The sequence below is a fragment of the Carcharodon carcharias genome, chromosome 7 (genome assembly GCF_017639515.1).
Source record: "Carcharodon carcharias isolate sCarCar2 chromosome 7, sCarCar2.pri, whole genome shotgun sequence".
NCBI lineage: Eukaryota > Metazoa > Chordata > Chondrichthyes > Lamniformes > Lamnidae > Carcharodon > Carcharodon carcharias.
This window is the reverse complement of record NC_054473.1, coordinates 12,146,519-12,166,449: the sequence shown is the minus strand read 5'-3', so window position 1 is coordinate 12,166,449 and position 19,931 is coordinate 12,146,519. Positions and strand designations below refer to the sequence as shown.

General features: G+C 46.0%; 1 protein-coding gene across 10 annotated transcripts in view; it reads left to right on the top strand.

The window, feature by feature from the left end:
- The window catches only part of LOC121279591, a 74,879-nt gene extending 55,346 nt beyond the window's left edge, over positions 1-19,533 (top strand). For all 10 annotated transcript variants that reach the window (XM_041190730.1, XM_041190729.1, XM_041190726.1 and 7 more), the window contains 2 exons: positions 5,822-6,109; positions 18,365-19,533. In XM_041190730.1, coding sequence (XP_041046664.1) covers positions 5,822-6,109; positions 18,365-18,732 — 656 coding nt within the window. In that variant the 3' untranslated portion in view covers positions 18,733-19,533. The remainder of the gene's footprint in view (positions 1-5,821; positions 6,110-18,364) is intronic.
- Positions 19,534-19,931: the final 398 nt, after the last annotated feature.

The window sequence follows — 19,931 nt, the reverse complement described above, 5'->3', positions numbered from 1 at the left end:
GGTCTCAAATCCACTTTCCTGCCTACCCCCAATAACCCTTGACTCCCTTGTCTATCAAAACTCTGTCTAGCTCGGCCTTGAATAGACTCAATGACCCAGTCTCTGCTGCTTTCAGGGGACGAGAATTCCACACGCCAATGACCCTCTCAGAGAAAAAAATTCTCCTCATCTTAAAAGGAAGAGAATTCCACAGAATAATGACCCTCTGAGAGAAAGAACTTCTCCTCATTTCCATCTTAAAAAGGATTCCTCTTATTCTTAAACTAGGTCCCCAAGTTCTAGTCTCCCCCACAAGTGGAAACATGCTCCCGGTATCCACCCTATCAAATCCCCTCAGGATCTTATATGTTTCAATAAGATCGTCTCTCATTCTTCTAAACTCCAAAGGATACAAGCTCAACCTGTTCAACCTTTTTTCATAAGATAAGCCCTTCATCCCAGAAATGAGTCGAGTGAACCTTTTTGAACTACTTCTAAAGCAATTATATCTTTTCTCAAATAAAGAGACCAAAACTGTGCACAGTACTCCGGATGTGGTCTCACCAAGGCCCTGTACTACTGCCGTGAAACTTCCCTACTTTTATATTCCATTCCCCTTGCAATAAATGCCAACACTCCAATTGCCTTCCTAATCATTTGCTCTCCCTGTGTACAAACTATTGGTGATTCATATACCACAGGTGTGAGGGGAGAACTGGCTAAGGAAAATTGGGTAAATAGACTAAAAGGTATGGCTGAACATTTAAAGAAACTATTCAAAATGTCCAACAAAAATACATTCCTTTGAAAACAAAAACTCGGCAAAAAAGACCCATCTGTAACTCACTCAGGAAGTTAAGGATAGTATTAGATTAAAGAAGAGGCTAACAGTGTTGCAAAGAAAAGGAGCAAGCCTGAGGATTGGGAGAATCTTAGAAACCAGTAAAGGGCCACCAAATAGTTGATAAAAAGGGGAAAAAATAGAATATGAGAGTAAACTAGCCAGTAATGTAAAGACAGATTGGAAGAGCTTTTATAAGTATATGAAAAGGAAGAGAGTACCTAAAGTAAACTTTGGTCTGTTACAATCAGAGACAAGGGAAATTGTCCTGGGGAATGAGGAAGTGGTAGAGGTATTGAACAACTATTTTGTGTCTGTCTTCACAGTAGAATACACAAGTTACATTCCAGAAATAGATAATAAATCAGACGGTAAAAAGAGTGTGGAAATTAGGGAAATTAATACCAACAGAGAAAAAGTATTGGAGAAACATAAAGGACTAAAATGCAACAAGCCTCTGGGATATGATGGCCTACACCCTGTGGTTCTAAAGGAGATAGCTACAGAGATAGCGGACACTGGCTGTGATTTTTCAGAATTCATTGGATTTGGGAACAGTCCCATTAGATTGGAAGTTGGCAAATGTTGCTCTGCTTTTCAAGAAAGGAGGGAGAGAGAAAACATGGAACTACAAGGCAGTTGTTGGGAAAATAGTGGGATCTATCGTTAAGGATGCACTTAGAAAAGCATAGCATAATTAGAACAAGTCAACATGGTTTTATCAAAGGGAAATCCTGTTTGACAAGTTTATTGCAATTTTCTGAGGATGTAACTCATAGGGTAGATGAAGGGGAACCAATAGATGTAGTATAACTTGATTTCCAAATGGCATTCGATAAGGTGACACACAAAAACTTAAAATGCAAGATAAGTGCGCATGGAATTCGAAGTAATATATTAGCATGTATAGAGGATTGGTTAACAGACAGGGAGCAGAGAGTGGGCATAAATGGGACTTTATCAAGTTGCCAGGTAGTGAATGAAATACCACAAGGGTCAGTGCTGGAGCCTCAGCCGGCTACAATCTAGTTTCTCCAATACTTTTTCTCTGTTGGTATTAATTTCCCTAATTTCCACACTCTTTTTACCGTCTGGTTTATTATCTATTTCTGGAATGTAACTTGTGTATTCTACTGTGAAGGCAGACACAAAATATTTGTTCAATACCTCTATATTAGATGAAGAGACAGAAAGTAATGTACCTAAGTTTGCTGATGATACAAAGCTAGGTGGAAAGGTAAGCTGTGGGGAGGACACAGAGTGGCTGCAAAGAGACAGACAGATTAGGTGAATGGGCAACAAGATGGCAGATGGATTATCATGTAGGGAAGTGCGAAGTTATTCACTTCGGTTGAAAGAATAAAAACGCAGAATTTCTTTTAATAGTTGAGAAACCTGGAAGTGTTGATGTTCAAAGAGACTTGGGTGTGCGGGTAAAGGAATGCAGAAAGTCAGCATACAGGTACAGCAAGCAACGAGGAAGACAGATGGTATGTTGGTCTTTATTGCAAGAGGATTGGAGTCGAGGTATAAAGAAGCTTTGCGAGAGTTGTGCAGGGTTTTGGTGATGCTACCCCTGGAATACAGTGTGCAGTTTTGGTCTCGACATTTAAGAAAAAAAAATAAGAGGTGGTACAGCAAAGCTTCACTAGGTTGGTCCCTGGGATGAGGGAGTTGTCCTATGATGAGATGCTGAGCAAATTTGGTCTATTTTCCCGGAGTTTAGAAGAATGAGAGGTGATCCCACTGAAACGTACAAGATTCTGAAAGGGCTTGAAAGGCTAAACGCAGAGAGATTGTTTCCGCAGGTCGGGGAATCTAAAACATAGCAGCACAATCTCAGGATAAAGGGCTGATCATTTGGAACTGAGATGAGGAGGAATTATTTCACCCAAAAGGTTATGAATCTTTGGAATCCTCGATCCCAGAGGGCTGCGGATGCTCCATTATTGAACACATTTAAGGCTGGGTTAGACAGATTTTTGGTCTCTCAGGATATGGGAAACTGGCAGGAAAGTGGAGTTGAAGCCCAAGATCAGCCATGATCGTATTGACTGGTGGAGCACCTGCTGCAGGCCATATGGTCTATCCTGCTCCTACTTCTTGTGCTCTTGTGTATCTTCTGGACCACCGAGTTTTGCAATTTCTCTCCATTTAAATAGTACACTGCTTTTCTATTCTTCCTGCCAAAGTGGAGAAGTTTACATATAATCCATCTGCCAAAATTTTTTGCCCAATCACTTGACCTGTTGATACCCCTTTGCAGACCCTTTACCTCCTCTTGACAATTTACTTTCCTATCTACCTTGGTGTCATCAGCAAATTTAGCTACCATACATTTAGCCCTTTCATCAAAGTCATAGATTGTAAACAGTTGAGGCCGCAACACGGATCCCTGTGGCATTCCAGTCGTTACAGCTTGCCAACCTGGAAATGACACATTTATCACTACTATCTGCTTCCTGTTAGCTAACCTATCCTTTATCCATGCTGACATGTTACCCCCTACACCACGGAATCCTATCTTGTGTAGTAATCTTTGATGTGGCACCTTATCAAATGCCTTCTGGAAATCAAAGAAGGCCACACTACAAGTTCCTCTTTCTCCACTTTACTTGCTACTTCCTCAAAACATTTTAATTAATTAATTAAACATGATTTCCCTTTCACAAAACCATGTTGACTCTGCCTGATGGCATTATGATTTTCTAAGTACCCTCCTTAATAATGAATTCTAGCAATTTCCCTATGATATTTAGATGTCAGGCTAACCGGTCTGGAGTAACCTCCATTCTGCCCCCCACCCCGCCTTTCTTTAGTAAAGGTGTTGCATTAGCTATTTTGCAATCTATTGGAAACCTTCCAGAATCTAAGGCCTGAATTTTTCAGGTGGCGGGTGGGCTCAGTGGGGGCAGTCACTACCCGCGATTGGCTCTGCGCCACCATTTACGCAGGCGGGACAATTAAGGCCCGCCCAGCGTAATACGTGAGCCGTGGCGCTCAGCGCTACCTCTGCGTGCGGGGGTGGAGGAGGGAGACTCGGGGCCAGCACGGAGCTGCCTCAGGGAGATTGAAGGGCTATTGTAATTGTCCAATAAATGGATGAAAAATTCAAGTAAACATGTCCCCTCATGTGACCGTGTCATATAAGGTGAGACATGTTTTGATATTTAGGAAAAAAGTTTTATTTATTGAATAAAGATTCAAGATAAGTGGCAGAAGGTGTAGAGGGGATATGAGGAAGAACCGTTTTATGCAGAGGGTAGTAGGTGTCTGGAATTCACTGTCTAAGTTGGTGGTAGAGGCAGAAACTCTAAACTCTTTTAAAAAGTACCTGGATCTGCACCTTAAGTGCTTGTAAGCTGCAGGGCTATGGGCCTGGTGCAGGAAGGTGGGATTAGAAAGGGCACCTGGGTGTCCTCGGGCTGGCATGGACAAGATGGGCCGAATGGCCTCCTTCTGTGCCGTAACTTTTCTATGGTTCTATGGTTCTAAAAGCTTTAGGAGACCTCATCCCGCTTGTGGATGAAGTTTCCTAAAAAACGCGAGGGCCGCTTGGCCTTTTCACCTGCCCCGCCAGCCTTAAGGTTGGACGGCAGTGTTAACACTTACATCAATTACATTCTAAATGGCCCTAATCGGCCGTTTACATATCGGCGGGCACGCAGCTGACTCTGGTGCGCGCCCGCTGAACGAAATATCACGGGACCGCGTAATGATGTCGTGCGTCATTTTACACCTCGGTGTGTTGGACCCACCCCCACACTCTGACTGAAAAACCCTGCCCTAAGAAATTTTGAAAGATTATAACCAATGCATCTTCTATCTCTGCTGCCTCTTCTTCTGAGAACCCAGGATGCAGGCAATCTGGTCCTGGGACTAGTCAGCCTTTTTAGGTCTAATCATTTTCCCAGCAAGTTCTCCCTGGTGATGGTTATCGTTGAAGTTCCTCCCTCCTGTTCACTTGGGAAGTTTTCTAAGTCTTCCACAGTGAAGTCAGACACAAACCCTGATCGTAGGAAAATAAAAATTCTGGAAAATTCCTCTCCAACTCCCCGTAGATGATCAAAACTAGCCTAGGAGACCAGTCGGGGCCTTGATTAATGTTGTAAGGCATCCATCTCTTGAATGAGGTGATCTCTGCTGTTTTCTGGCAATTAATCAGCTGCTCCACTTGACTATAATATTGTATTGATTGTTTCCTGTCTGTATCCACTGTAGTCATTGCATCAATATCAATATTAGGAATTCAATGCTTTGTGGTTGAAGTAGAACTCAGTCTATCAAAGAGTCACTCCTTATGGACAATTATATATATAAACCGACTTGATGTAATAATGTGCTGTTTGACAACAAGTTACCTACACCTCAGATATTGTGAGCAAGATCTTCCTCAACAAATTTTTAACCACTGAGTTTCTAATGATCCTTGCGTTGATATCTGGAAGTACTTCCAAAGTCTATTTTAGTCATGTGGTCGTACAGAACTTGAGTGTTGCTGAGAAAAGAGACAGGTCAAAGTTTTTTTAACTTGCACTTATCAGGACACTTTGCAAGAATACCAATATAAGGGGAAAACAACAATTTATACAGTATGTGAAGAGAGTGCTAATTGGTTTGGCAAGTGGCGTTGCCATGAAGAATGCAACAGGAGTCAGCGAGTGGCTGTCACTGACTCATTCTTTAGAGTGATGCCTTGACAAATCAGGTTCAAGATGCCTGGTTTAAATTTCAAACAATGCTTGGCAGTTAACTGCGTCAGTCATCATCACTGGTGCATTCATCATGGCAATGCCTCTTGCCAACCATTTAGCATTCTCTTCACATACAATATAAATTGTTGTTTCCCCCTTATATTCGTAATCTTGCGAAGTGTCCTGATGAGTGCAAGACAAAAAGCTTTGACACATCTCTTTTTTCAGCAATACTATTTTAGGTGATATTATCTTGTTTGTGTTACTCACTCAGGCATTTGATTATATGATGTTTGTTCTGTTTCAGATTTGGATAGCATAGTGACAATCCAACAGCTCAAAAGGTTAGCAGGAAACCTGGGCAACGAATGGAAGAATCTAGCAACAGAAGGCTTGGGAATTAGTAAAACTGTTTTGCAGCGAATGGAACGAGATAAGACTGGTCCCAAAGATAGAGCATTGGGAATGTTAATGGCTTGGAGAAAACAAGGAAAATGTAATCCAACAATAAGGAATCTCATTGATGCCCTAAATAAGGGAAATATTTCCTCTGATTCATGGAGATTTCTGATACACAAAATTGATACGCTTAAAGGTAGGTCTCATATACAAGCATAATAAATAACCCAACATGTTTTAGTTTTGATTCTATTAACATGGCCTTCTATCAAATTGCTTCATTATCTTGGTAAATTGGTATCTTTTTCCAATAGTTGAGGAAGGGTTTCTTTGTTTACCATAAACCAGGGATTATTATTAGAGATAAAAACAAAAAAACTGCGGATGCTGGAAATCCAAAACAAAAACAAAAACAGAATTACCTGGAAAAACTCAGCAGGTCCGGCAGCATCGGCGGAGAAGAAAAGAGTTGACGTTTCGAGTCCTCGTGACCCTTCGACAGAACTTGAGTTCGAGTCCAAGAAAGAATTGAAATATAAGCTGGTTTAAGGTGTGTGTGTGGGGGGGGGCGGAGAGAGAGAGAGAGAGAGAGAGATGGAGTGGGGGTGTAGGGACAAACAAGCAGTGATAGAAGCAGATCATCAAAAGATGTCAACAACAATAATACAAAAGAACACATAGTGTTAAAGTTAAAGTTGGTGATATTATCTAAACGAATGTGCTAATTAAGAATGGATGGTAGGGCACTCAAGGTATAGCTCTAGTGAGGGTGGGGAGAGCATAATAGATATAAAAAAATAAATAAATAAATAATTAAAAAAATTTTTTTTTTTCTTTTTCTCTTTTTATAATGGAAATAGGTGGGAAAAGGGAAAATCTACATAATTTATTGGAAAAAAAAGAGAAAAGGAAGGGGGAAACAGAAAGGGGGTGGGGATGGGGGATGGAGCTCATGACCTAAAGTTGTTGAATTCAATATTCAGTCCGGAAGGCTGTAAAGTGCCTAGTCGGAAGATGAGGTGTTGTTCCTCCAGTTTGTGTTGGGCTTCACTGGAACAATGCAGCAAGCCAAGGATAGACATGTGGGCAAGAGAGCAGGGTGGAGTGTTAAAATGGCAAGCAACAGGGAGGTTTGGGTCATTCTTGCGGACAGACCGCAGGTGTTCTGCAAAGCGGTCGCCCAGTTTACGTTTGGTCTCTCCAATGTAGAGGAGACCACATTGGGAGCAACGAATGCAGTAGACTAAGTTGGGGGAAATGCAAGTGAAATGCTGCTTCATTGCTTTCCATTTCCCTCCTGGTGTTTGACAAGGTGTTTACTAAAACCCGCTTTCACAGCCATATCTCCTTTCTCAGTGACTGTCTCCATCTCCGACTTACCCCATGTGGATTTCAACTGAAATTCCACCCCTCATGTTTCGAACCCACCCAGGATTACAGGTATCTCCGGGACATAAAATGTTTCTCGGACTGCTGTTCCCGTCACATTCTGAAATCCACACTCAGTGCCATGCGCCGCCATATGAACACACTCGACCTCTGCCTCCAGCAGCACCGCCGTACCCTTTTTCAAAGCTGCGAGTGCCCCCAGTTTCATTTTATTCTTCGGCTCATCTGACGCCTCAACAAGAAACTTTTTCTCTTTCTCTCAAATGCTAAGGAACGCAAGCTCCAACAACTCATCGACACCAACACCCATCTAGGACCCTCCACCCCTGCCTGTCCCTCCGTCCCCACCCCATCTTCCAATCCCAGCCCCAGCTGTGTATTCACTATACCCCCTGACCTTCCCCTCTCCGACGCTGAACGTTCAGTGCTCAGCAACGGACTTAGTTTCATACCCTTACACCCTCATCTCAATGAATTTCGGGCTCGGCATGATGCTGAACTCTTCTTCCGCCGTCTTCATCTCCGGGCTCACTTCTTTGGGCAGGAGTCCTCTCCCAGTTCAACGGATCCTTTTACCCATCTCCAATATTCTCCCTCCACCTGGACCCCTCCCTCTGGATTCTTACCTTCTCTTGATCTTTTCATTGAGAACTGTCGGCGCGACATTAGTCGTCTCAATTTCTCTGCTCCTCTCACCCATTCTAACCTGTCTCTCTCTGAACGTACTGCACTCCATTCTCTCAGGTCCAACCCTGACATTGTCATCAAACCCGCTGACAAGGGTGGTGCTGTTGTTGTCTGGCGCACTGACCTCTACCTCGCGGAGGCTGAGCGTCAACTCGCAGACACTTCCTCCTACCTCTCCCTGGACCATGACCCCACCACTGAACATCAAGCCATTGTTTCCAGGACTGTCACTGACCTCATCTCCTCTGGGGATCTCCCTCCCACAGCTTCCAACCTGATAGTCGCCCAACCTCGGACGGCCCGCTTCTATCTCCTACCCAAAATCCACAAACAGAACTGACCCGGTAGACCGATCGTCTCAGCTTGCTCCTGCCCCACAGAACTCATTTCTCGTTATCTTGACTCCCTTCTCTCTCCCCTTGTCCAGTCCCTTCCCACCTACATCCATGATTCCTCTGACACCTTACATCACGTCAACAATTTCCAGTTCCCTGGCCCCAACCGCTTCCTCTTCACCATGGACATCCAATCCCTCTACACCTCCATCCCCCACCAGGATGGTCTGAGGGCCCTTAGCTTCTTCCTCGAACAGAGGCCCGAACAATCCTCATCCACCACTACTCTCCTCCGTCTGGCTGAACTTGTTCTCATGCTGAACAATTTCTCCTTCAACTCCTCTCACTTCCTCCAAATAAAAGGTGTGGCTATGGGTACCCGCATGGGCCCCAGCTATGCCTGTCTCTTTATGGGGTATGTGGAACATTCCTTGTTCCAGTCCTACTCCGGCCCCCTTCCACAACTCTTTCTCCTGTACATCAATGATTACTTCGGTGCCGCTTCATGCTCTCAACGGGACTTGGAAAAATTTATTAATTTTGCTTCCAATCTCTACCCCTCCATCATTTTCACGTGGTCCATCTCTGACACTTCCCTTCCCTTCCTTGACCTCTCTGTCTCAATCTCTGGTGATAGACTGTCCACCAATATCCATTACAAACCCACCGACTCCCACAGCTATCTCGACTACAGCTCCTCACACCCCGCTTCCTGTAAGGACTCCATCCCATTCTCTCAGTTCCTTCACCTCCATCGCATCTGTTCCGATGATGCTACCTTCAAAAACAGTTCCTCTGACATGTCCTCCTTCTTCCTTAACCGAGGTTTTCCACCCACGGTCATTGACAGGGTCCTCAACTGTGTCCGGCCCATCTCCCGCGCATCCGCCCTCACGCCTTCTCCTCCCTCCCAGAAACATGGTAGGGTCCCCCTTGTCCTCACTTATCACCCCACCAGCCTCCGCATTCAAAGGATCATCCTCCGCCATTTCCACCAACTCCAGAATGATGCCACCACCAAACACATCTTCCCTTCACCCCCCCTATCGGCATTCCGTAGGGATCGCTCCCTCCGGGACACCCTGGTCCACTCCTCCATCACCCCCTACTCCTTAACCCCCTCCTATGGCACCACCCCATGCCCACGCAAAAGATGCAGTACCTGCCCCTTCACTTCCTCTCTCCTCGCCGTCCAAGGACCCAAACACTCCTTTCAAGTGAAGCATCATTTCACTTGCATTTCCCCCAACTTAGTCTACTGCATTCGTTGCTCCCAATGTGGTCTCCTCTACATTGGAGAGACCAAACGTAAACTGGGCGACTGCTTTGCAGAACACCTGCGGTCTGTCCGCAAGAATGACCCAAACCACCCTGTCGCTTGCCATTTTAACACTCCACCCTGCTCTCTTGCCCACATGTCTGTCCTTGGCTTGTGCATTGTTCCAGTGAAGCCCAATGCAAACTGGAGGAACAACACCTCATCTTCCGACTAGGCACTTTACAGCCATCCGGACTGAATATTGAATTCAACAACTTTAGGTCGTGAGCTCCCTCCCCCATCCTCACCCCCCTTCTGTTTCCCCCTTCCTTTTCTCTTTTTTTTCCAATAAATTATATAGATTTTCCCTTTTCCCACCTATTTCCATTCTAAAAAGAGAAAAAGGAAAAAAAAAATTATTTATTTATTTATTTATTTATTTTTTTTACATCTTTTATGCTCTCCCCACCCTCACTAGAGCTATACCTTGAGTGCCATACCATCCATTCTTAATTAGCACATTCGTTTAGATAATATCACCAACTTTAACTTTAACACCTATGTGTTCTTTTGTATTATCGTTGTTGACATCTTTTGATGATCTGCTTCCATCACTGCTTGTTTGTCCCTACAACCACACCCCCACTCCACCTCTCTCTCTCTCTCTCCGCCCCCCACACACACACCTTAAACCAGCTTATATTTCAACTCTTTCTTGGACTCGAACTCAAGTTCTGTCGAAGGGTCATGAGGACTCGGAACGTCAACTCTTTTCTTCTCCGCCGATGCTGCCGGACCTGCTGAGTTTTTCCATTATTATTAGAGATCTTAATGGATAATATTTTTATTCTTTCATGGGATGTGGGTGTCTCTGGCAAGGCCAGCATTTGTTGCTCATCCCTAATTGCCCTTGAACTGAGTGTCTGCCTTGCTAGGCAATTTCAGAGGGCAATTAAGAGTCAACTGCAGTGCTGTGGGTCTGGAGCCACATGTAGGCCAGACCAGGTTAGGGTGGCAGATTTCCTTCCCTAAAGGACACTAGGGAACCAGATGGGTTTTTATAACTATTGTTGGTAATTTCATGGTCAACGTCACTGAGACCAGCTTTCAATTCCAGATTTATAAATTTAGTTCAAATTCTTGCTGCTGCTGTGGTGGTATTTGGGCCCATGGCCTTGGGGGGGGCCTCTGGATTACTAATCCACTGACATTACCAAAAAGCTTTCCCCCCTCCCCCAAATAAATGTTATGATGAGTTCATATGAACAAAACACAGAGAAACAGTTCCCATTGTTGTAAGGATTGAGAATCAGAGAGCACAGATTTAAGATAATTAGCAAAAGAAGAAATGGTGACAGGAGGAAAACCTTTTTAGGCAGTGAATGGTTTGCAACTGGAATGCACTGAGAGTGCGGTGGAAGCAGATTCAACCATGGCATTCAAAATGGAATTGGATCATTATCTGAAGAGGATAATAGGGAATAAGCAGGAGAGTGGCACTAGGTGAACTGGCCTTGCAGAGAGCTGGCAGAGGCAGGATGGGCTGAAGGGCCACATTCAGCGCTGTAACCATTCTGTTGCATGCGTTTTACAGGGGGGGGGGGTGGGTGGGGGGGTGCGGATGGCTCATTCCAAACCCCCCCCCCCCCAACTCAGGAAAGAAATTTGGCTGGAAGCTGACTCGCTCCGTGCAAGCCAGCCCCGCAGCCATAGATACGCCACGGGCACTAAATTGGCTCACCGTGCGACTTCTGCCCCTCACTGGGGAGGAAGTCCCGTCCTCGGAAGCTGCCAGCCAATTGGATTGCCCAGCAGCTCCACTGTTCCTGGCAGCGGCAAGAGCTCATTAGCGGGTGCGGCCGGGACAGCAAGCAGTCCCAAGGGATTCCGGAGTGAGGTAAATTCGGCGTATTGGGCGGGGCGGTTTTGGCCAGATTAGAGGGGGGGGGCAGGGAGTGTGGGTTTTGGAGACAAATTGGGTAGGAGGGAAGATGGGGGTACTATCTTGGAGCGGGGGAGGGACTGCTCCTGATGCTCAAAGAGCACACTCTGAAGATAGTACTCCCACTTTCCTCCCACTCTTTTAAAAACATCTTGCAAAAAATGATCTGCCCACTCCTTCCCGTCTGCCCATGCTAACCATATTATGACGTGAGCTGTGTATTGTTGGGGTTAATTGGCTCGGTAACAAGGCTCTATTCTGACTCCATTCTTTCCTATGACATTCCTCTGTTGTATTGATGAGAGTGTTGGTTGATTGATTGTCACCACAAGGGGCTGAGGTACATTCCTGGTATAAATTGGCCTGGATTGTAGTGGATGGGCGAGGTGGCAAATGTCCCAAGACATTTCGCAGAGACAAAGATGGGGACTTTTCCTTATTCAGTCATGTGAACATCACCTGCACGGCCAGCATTTGTTACCAATCCCTAATGCGACTGAGAGGCTTGCCAGACCATGTCAGAAGGCAGTTAAGAGTTAACCACATTGCTGTGGGTCTGGAGTCACATGTAGACCAGACCAGGTAAGGACAGCAGATTTCCTTCCCTAAAGGACATTGGGGAGCTGCACGAGTTTTCTTATAACAACCTGGTAGTTTCAAGATCACCGTTATGAGAATAGCTTTTTAACCCAGGCTTATTTAATTAATTGCATTTAAGTTCCACCAGCTGCAAATATTAGGTGAGATACTGGGTGGGTTTTAGGATGGGTAGAGAGGGGGCAGTGGTTAGGGAAGAAATTCCAGAGAAAGGGCCTGAGTGGCTGAAGGCAGCACCAACAATCATAGGTGAAGGGAGAACTTTGGGCTTATATTAACAAAATAGCTGGATGCTGCAATGGGAAGATATTAGCCTTGGCTAATCTGAAAGGATGTGATCAAACGGACTGAAGAGCTTTCTTCATCTAAATCTAGATTTTTGCTGTAATCATTCTTAATTCTGTAAGGAGATGATTTGATCAAATATGTATCACCAAAGTGAGCAGATCCTGCACCTGAGAAAACTCGGTGGGAGTTTTATGCCTAATGTACAGGACACCACCTAGACTGAAGAAAGTAGGGCAGAAGGCAAAGTAAATTAAGGAGTAGTGTTTAGATGACAACAAGCTTGAAGTCTACCGGGGGGTAAGAAAGTCCAAGGGAGGTGAGCAATTCTATGCTTTTTAGAGCTTGGGGACAAAGGAAGCAGAATAGAAGATGTCATAACTTGCTCCTTTGACAGAACATTCCAAACCCCTGACCTCCACCTCCTTTACGGGCCCCTTGTACTCATTGGAGAACACCCCCATTGTTTCCACCCTAGTGTTTCTTCTCCTCTGTCCTGTCCAGCCCAGTCGCCACCCCTTCACCCTCTCCATTGGGCCCTGCCAGCCTTGCCCTGGTGAGACTCCTCCCCCATCCCCAACTTAACTACGCTGGTACTCCATTGATGATCACTGTTGTAGACTGGCTGTAGTCCCAGCAGTGGCCACCACTCCCAGTGGGGCCGCTTGGACTAGGGTGCTGCCAGGCGTTTGATTGGCCAGCAGCTTTCAGAGGTGGGACTTCCTCCCCAGATGATGGCAGAAGGCCCACTTCAAGTCATTAGGTGGCTGTGGGGAGAGTCGACAAAGGGGACTGGGGGTTGCCCCCCTAACTTTCACACCACGGAGGTGACGACCCTGCCCTACCCCAAATCCAATCTGCAATTACTGAAAGTGTAGTCACTGTTGTAAGAACATAAGAACATAAGGAATAGGAACAGGAGTAGACCACTCAGCCCCTCGAGTCTGGTCCGTCATTCAATAAGATCATGGCTGATCTTCTTGTGTTTCGATTTCCACATTTCCATCTAACCCCGATAACCTTTGATTCCCTTGTCTAACAAGAATCTATCTACCTCTGCCTTAAAAATATTCAATGACCCCCCCCGCCTCCACCACCTTCTGAGGCAGAGAGTTCCAAAGTCGCACAACCCTCTGAGAGAAAAAAAATTCTCCTCATCTCTGTCCTAAAAGGGCGGCCCCTAATTTTAAATCAGTGCCCCCTAGTTCTGGACTCACCCACAAGAGGAAACATCCTTTCGATGTCCACCTTGTCAAGGCTATTCAGGATCTTATGTACTTCAATCAAATCACCCCTCACTCTTCTAAACTCCAGTGGAAACAAGCCCAGTCTGTCCAACCTTTCCTCATAAGACAACCCACTCATTCCAGGTATCAATCTAGTAAATTGCTCACTGTTCATCATGCAAACTCATGAATGGGCCTAAGGCCACCACTTTCTTCCTGAAAAGTACCCCAGTACTACCTCAAATTTCCCTGGAAGGGTAAAGGGCCTCAAAAATTTGAGCAACAGGGTGAAGTTGCTGGTTTTTTTTTCATGCTGCTACCAATGAAATAGCAACATGAGTGGTATTCACCGCTAACAGGGTGCTGGCTACCACACAAGTGAATAATTTGGTTTATGAATTTCAGTGCCGGTGTGATGCCAAGTATGTAGCGGTATGTCCCAAAGACCGGTGGACCGTATCAAACTGGACTATTAAGTGAGAAGCCTACACCAATGCTCCGTAACAGGAGTTCAAATCGGACCCATGGCAGCTGAGGGGATTTGAATTTCATTAATAAATCTGGAATAAAATGCTAGCCTCATTAAAAATGATAATGAAATGGCCGAATTGTTGTAAAAACCTACCTGGTTAACTCTGGGGACGAAATCTGCCACCCTTTCCAGGTCTGACCCACATGTGATTCCAGATCCTTCAGGTTGCTCTTAAGGGCCCTCTGGAATGGCCGACCAAGGCACTCAGTTGTAACCAAGCACGATGGAGGCATTGAAGGTGTACCTACCGCCTTCTCAAGGGTAATTAAGGATGGGCAATAAATGCTGGTCTTGCCTGCGACTCGCACATTCTCCTACTGCTGCTCCCATTTCTTATGATGTTATCATGAATGAATGAATGAAAGAAACTCCCATCGCTATCACCAGGCATTCTGTTGCTGCTAAGAAATAGGATGACTTTATTCAAAATCTGAGCATGAATCATTATTGGAGCAAAGTCCTATTTTCTGTCAGGCAATATTGAAATGATGGCTGCCCTTTACCAAAATCCCCTCGCCCCCTGTATTGGAACAAACACCAGATCTGACATACCTGCCTCACGTAACTGAACATCATTTGCGGATCTGAAAGCAAGGCAATCCAAATTTCATATAGTTAAATGAGTCATTATTCGGGCTTAATTTCGAAATGATGAGCAAAGAGCAGAAAGAGTACAAGTCTATGGGCTGGATTTTATGCTCCCTTGCTGATGGGTTTGAAAATGGTGGGGGCTGGTAAACCCAGATGCCTAACCACACCCCCCGCTCCCCCCACCACACCCCCTTCCCAAACTCCCCCCTCCCCCCACCCCACCCTGCCCAACCTGTATGTCGATTTACGGGAGGCGATGAGGGCATTGGGCAGCCTGAAATGGTAAGCCATTTCAGAGGGTCCTTAAGAGCAACCTGGAGGACCTGGAGTCACATGTAGGTCAGACCAGGAAAGGATGGCAGATTTCCTCCCCAGAGTTAACTAGATAGGTTTTTAAACAACGATTTATTCATTTCAAAAACAGAATTACCTGGAAAAACTCAGCAGGTCTGGCAGCATCGGAGAAGAAAAGAGTTGACGTTTCGAGTCCTCATGACCCTTCGACAGAACTTGCGTTCGAGTCCAAGAAAGAGTTGAAATATAAGCTGGTTTAAGGTGTGTGTGTGGGGGGCGGAGAGACAGAGAGACAAAGAGGTGGAGGGGTGGGGGGGGGTGTGGTTGTAGGGACAAACAAGCAGTGCTAGAAGCAGATCATCAAAAGATGTCAACGACAATAGTACAATAGAACACATAGGTGTTAAAATTAAAGTTGGTGATATTATCTAAACGAATGTGCTAATTAAGAATGGATGGTAGGGCACTCAAGGTATAGCTCTAGTGGGGTTTTTTTTTTATATAATGGAAATAGGTGGGAAAAGGAAAATCTTTATAATTTATTGGAAAAAAAAAGGGAAGGGGGAAACAGAAAGGGGGTGGGGATGGGGTAGGGAGCTTACAACCTAAAGTTGTTGAATTCAATATTCAGTCCAGAAGGCTGTAAAGTCCCTAGTCGGAAGATGAGGTGTTGTTCCTCCAGTTTGCGTTGGGCTTCACTGGAACAATGCACAAGCCAAGGACAGACATGTGGGCAAGAGAGCAGGGTGGAGCGTTGAAATGGCAAGCGACAGGGAGGTTTGGGTCATTCTTGCGGACAGACCGCAGGTGTTCTGCAAAGCGGTCGCCCAGTTTACGTTTGGTCTCTCCAATGTAGAGGAGACCACATTGGGAGCAACGAATGCAGTAGACTAAGTTGGGGGAAATGCAAGTGAAATGCTGCTTCACTTGAAAGGAGTGTTTGGGTCCTTGGACGGTGAGGAGAGAGGAAGTGAAGGGGCAGGTGTTGCATCTTTTGCGTGGGCATGGGGTGGTGCCATAGGAGGGGGTTGAGGAGTAGGGGGTGATGGAGGAGTGGACCAGGGTGTCCCGGAGGGAGCGATCCCTACGGAATGCCGATAAGGGGGGTGAAGGAAAGATGTGTTTGGTTGTGGCATCATGATGGAGTTGGCGGAAATGGCGGAGGATGATCCTTTGAATGCGGAGGCTGGTGGGGTGATAAGTGAGGACAAGGGGGACCCTATCATGTTTCTGGGAGGGAGGAGAAGGCGTGAGGGCGGATGCGCGGGAAATGGGCCAGACACGGTTGAGGGCCCTGTCCGGGACACCCTGGTCCACTCCTCCATCACCCCCTACTCCTCAACCCCCTCCTATGGCACCACCCCATGCCCATGCAAAAAATGCAACACCTGCCCCTTCACTTCCTCTCTCCTCACCGTCCAAGGACCCAAACACTCCTTTCAAGTGAAGCAGCATTTCACTTGCATTTCCCCCAACTTAGTCTACTGCATTCGTTGCTCCCAATGTGGTCTCCTCTACATTGGAGAGACCAAACGTAAACTGGGCGACCGCTTTGCAGAACACCTGCGGTCTGTCCGCAAGAATGACCCAAACCTCCCTGTCGCTTGCCATTTCAACACTCCACCCTGCTCTCTTGCCCACATGTCTGTCCTTGGCTTGCTGCATTGTTCCAGTGAAGCCCAATGCAAACTGGAGGAACAACACCTCATCTTCCGACTAGGGACTTTACAGCCTTCCGGACTGAATATTGAATTCAACAACTTTAGGTCGTAAGCTCCCTCCCCCATCCCCACCCCCTTTCTGTTTCCCCCTTCCCTTTTTTTTTCCAATAAATTATAAAGATTTTCCTTTTCCCACCTATTTCCATTATATAAAAAAAAACCCCACTAGATCTATACCTTGAGTGCCCTACCACCCATTCTTAATTAGCACATTCGTTTAGATAATATCACCAACTTTAATTTTAACACCTATGTGTTCTATTGTACTATTGTCGTTGACATCTTTTGATGATCTGCTTCTATCACTGCTTGTTTGTCCCTACAACCACACCCCCCCCGCCTCCACCTCTTTGTCTCTCTTTCTCTCCGCCCCCCACACACACACCTTAAACCAGCTTATATTTCAATTCCTTCTTGGACTCGAACGCAAGTTCTGTCGAAGGGTCATGAGGACTCGAAACGTCAACTCTTTTCTTCTCCGCCGATGCTGGAGACCTGCTGAGTTTTTCCAGGTAATTCTGTTTTTGTTTTGGATTTCCAGCATCCGCAGTTTTTTTCTTTTTATCTCTGGATTTATTCATTTCATGGGCCAATCCCCTGCCCCCACTGTTATTTCACCCACAGCAATGGTAGGCCCAATATGCCAACAGCTAGCTCAGTAGCTTTAGCTGCGTGGGCTGGTGTCGGGCAAGGGAGGAGGATCTCCTTTGTGGGGTTCCCTGAACCCATCTTGCCTCCCCCAACCAAGATGATACTTCACCAAATCTACCACCCACCCCTTGGCCTCTTAAACCAAGCACCCCAGCCTCCCTTGCTCGGGCCTGTTAGCTTGACCCTGGTGAAGTCTTCCCCCCCTCACTCCGCCCTGTTCCCACCTGCTGCTGCTGGGCTGGTAGATCTCTGAGCTGGGAGTTCCTGCCCCGACAAAATGGAAAGGAGGGGACAGGGTAGAAAGAAACAGACTGTTTCCAATAGTTGAGGGGTACAAACAAGATTAAAAATAAGAGATAAAAAGCAGAGGGCAAGAAAACTTCTTTAAACAGACTTGTGAAGCTGTGTAATTCATCACAGTTGAGGCTTAACTCTGTCAACGTTCAAGGTTAGCTTGAACAGGTGGACGACTTAACAGATTTAAAGTGATTTGCAAAAGAAGCAAATAGGACGTGAGAAAATACTTTTTCACACGGTGAGTGGTTCGGGTCTGGAATGCACTGCCTGGAAGTGTGGTGGGGGCAGGTTCAATCGAGGCATTCAAGAAGGCATTAGATGATTATCTGAATAGAAACAATGTGCAGGGGGTACAGGGAAAAAGGCAGGAGAGTGGCACTGAGTCATAAGGCTCATTTAGAGAGCCAGTGCCGACACGATGAGCCGAATGTCTCCCTTCTACACCACAACAATTCTGACTGATTCTGTGAATTAAAGGAATAGCTGTTGAAGCAACCTGGGAACAATCTGAGGAAACGTGGTGCGGAGGTTAAATGGTGTCACGGGCACATTAGGCTGCTTGGCCGATCGTAACCCCTCTGTATTTCTGTGAACCCTTCTGCTATAGGAGCACATTATCGAAATCCTATCCTATTTTGAATTTCAGAAAAGCAGACAAAAACGTTTGAAGTTGTCATCCGCGGCAAGTTGAAAAAGAAGCCCAAGAAATGCTACGGATGTAGCAAGCAGCTCCTTGAAGAAGAAAATTCCGACCTGATATTGAAGACCCAGGATGTCCGAACATACTACGGCCCTTGTCAACAGAGGCATCTTGCTTTTCAGGCTTCCAATGTGTACTTCCACTTGCTTGAGAAATGTGTGCAGAAGAAATATGGGTTATTTAACCTACATAAGTTCATTGTCCCAAATTCTGTGATGGCATGTTTAACTAGCAAACAGCTTACAACGCTGCAAGGCATGAATATCATCCAAGATGCAGGAGGCCCAAAACCCAAAACGGAGAAAATTGACTAAGCCGGCCCAATAGGATAAAGCTAAAGAAAAGCTTCCCCCAATCCTTAATTCCCCCTCCCCTGCCCCATGTTAGCAAAAAATATTCCTTTGAATTCCCTCCTGAATAGTCTTCAGTGGCTTCAGGGTAGTGACAGAAACAAAGCTAGGGGGAGAATTTTCCCCCCGTCGGGGGTAGAGCAGGGGTTGTGCGGGGGTTGGGCAGTGTCCCATGAGCTGGGACATGTCAATGAATCTTTTAAAAAAAAATTTTATTCAATTAATAGATTCTTCATGAAGCCTCATCCCACCTGTGGATGAGGTTCCGTGAAAAATATGAAGGCCGCCTGGGCTCTTCTCCTGCCCCCCCCGCAACCTTAAGGTTGGACGGATGGTTCACTCGGACAGCTCACTTTATTGGTTTAGTTAGTTTTTAAATGGCCTTAATAGGCCTTTGACACTTCGGTGGGCGCGTAGCAGACTCGGCTGCGCGCCCGTCGAACTGAAAACCTAAATGACGCGCGGTGATGTTGGGACACTCACTTGGTGACACCACGCGTCATTTTATGCGTCGGCGAGCAGGCCCCGCCCCCCCTCTCTCCGAACCGAAAATCCTGCCCGAGGAATTTCACGTCCAGGAATTTTTGCTTTTAGCATCAAATGGGTGGTAGTGAGATGAACATCAGGAAGTAAATGCAGAGGTTCAAGGAGGCAGCTCACCACCGCCTTCTCAAGGGCAACTAGGGATGGGCAATAAATGCTGGGCCCACATCCTGTGAATGAATTAAAAGAAAAGAGGTTGGATAGACTTGGGTTGTTTTGTTGGAGCAGAAAAGACCGAGGGGCGACCTGATCGAGGCGTACAAGATTATGAGGGGCATGGACAGGGTGGATAGGGAGCAGCTGTTCCCCTTAGTTGAAGGGTCAGTCACAAGGGGGCATAAGTTCAAGGTGAGGGGCAGGAGGTTTAGGGGGGATGTGAGGAAAAACTTTTTAACCCAGAGGGTGGTGACGGTCTGGAATGCACTGCCTGGGAGGGTGGTGGAGGCGGGTTGCCTCACATCCTTTAAAAAGTACCTGGATGAGCACTTGGCACGTCATAACATTCAAGGCCAAGTGCTGGTAAATGGGATTAGGTAGGTAGGTCCGGTGTTTCTCACGCGTCGGTGCAGACTCGGTGGGCTGAAGGGCCTCTTCTGCACTGTGTGATTCTGTGATTCTGT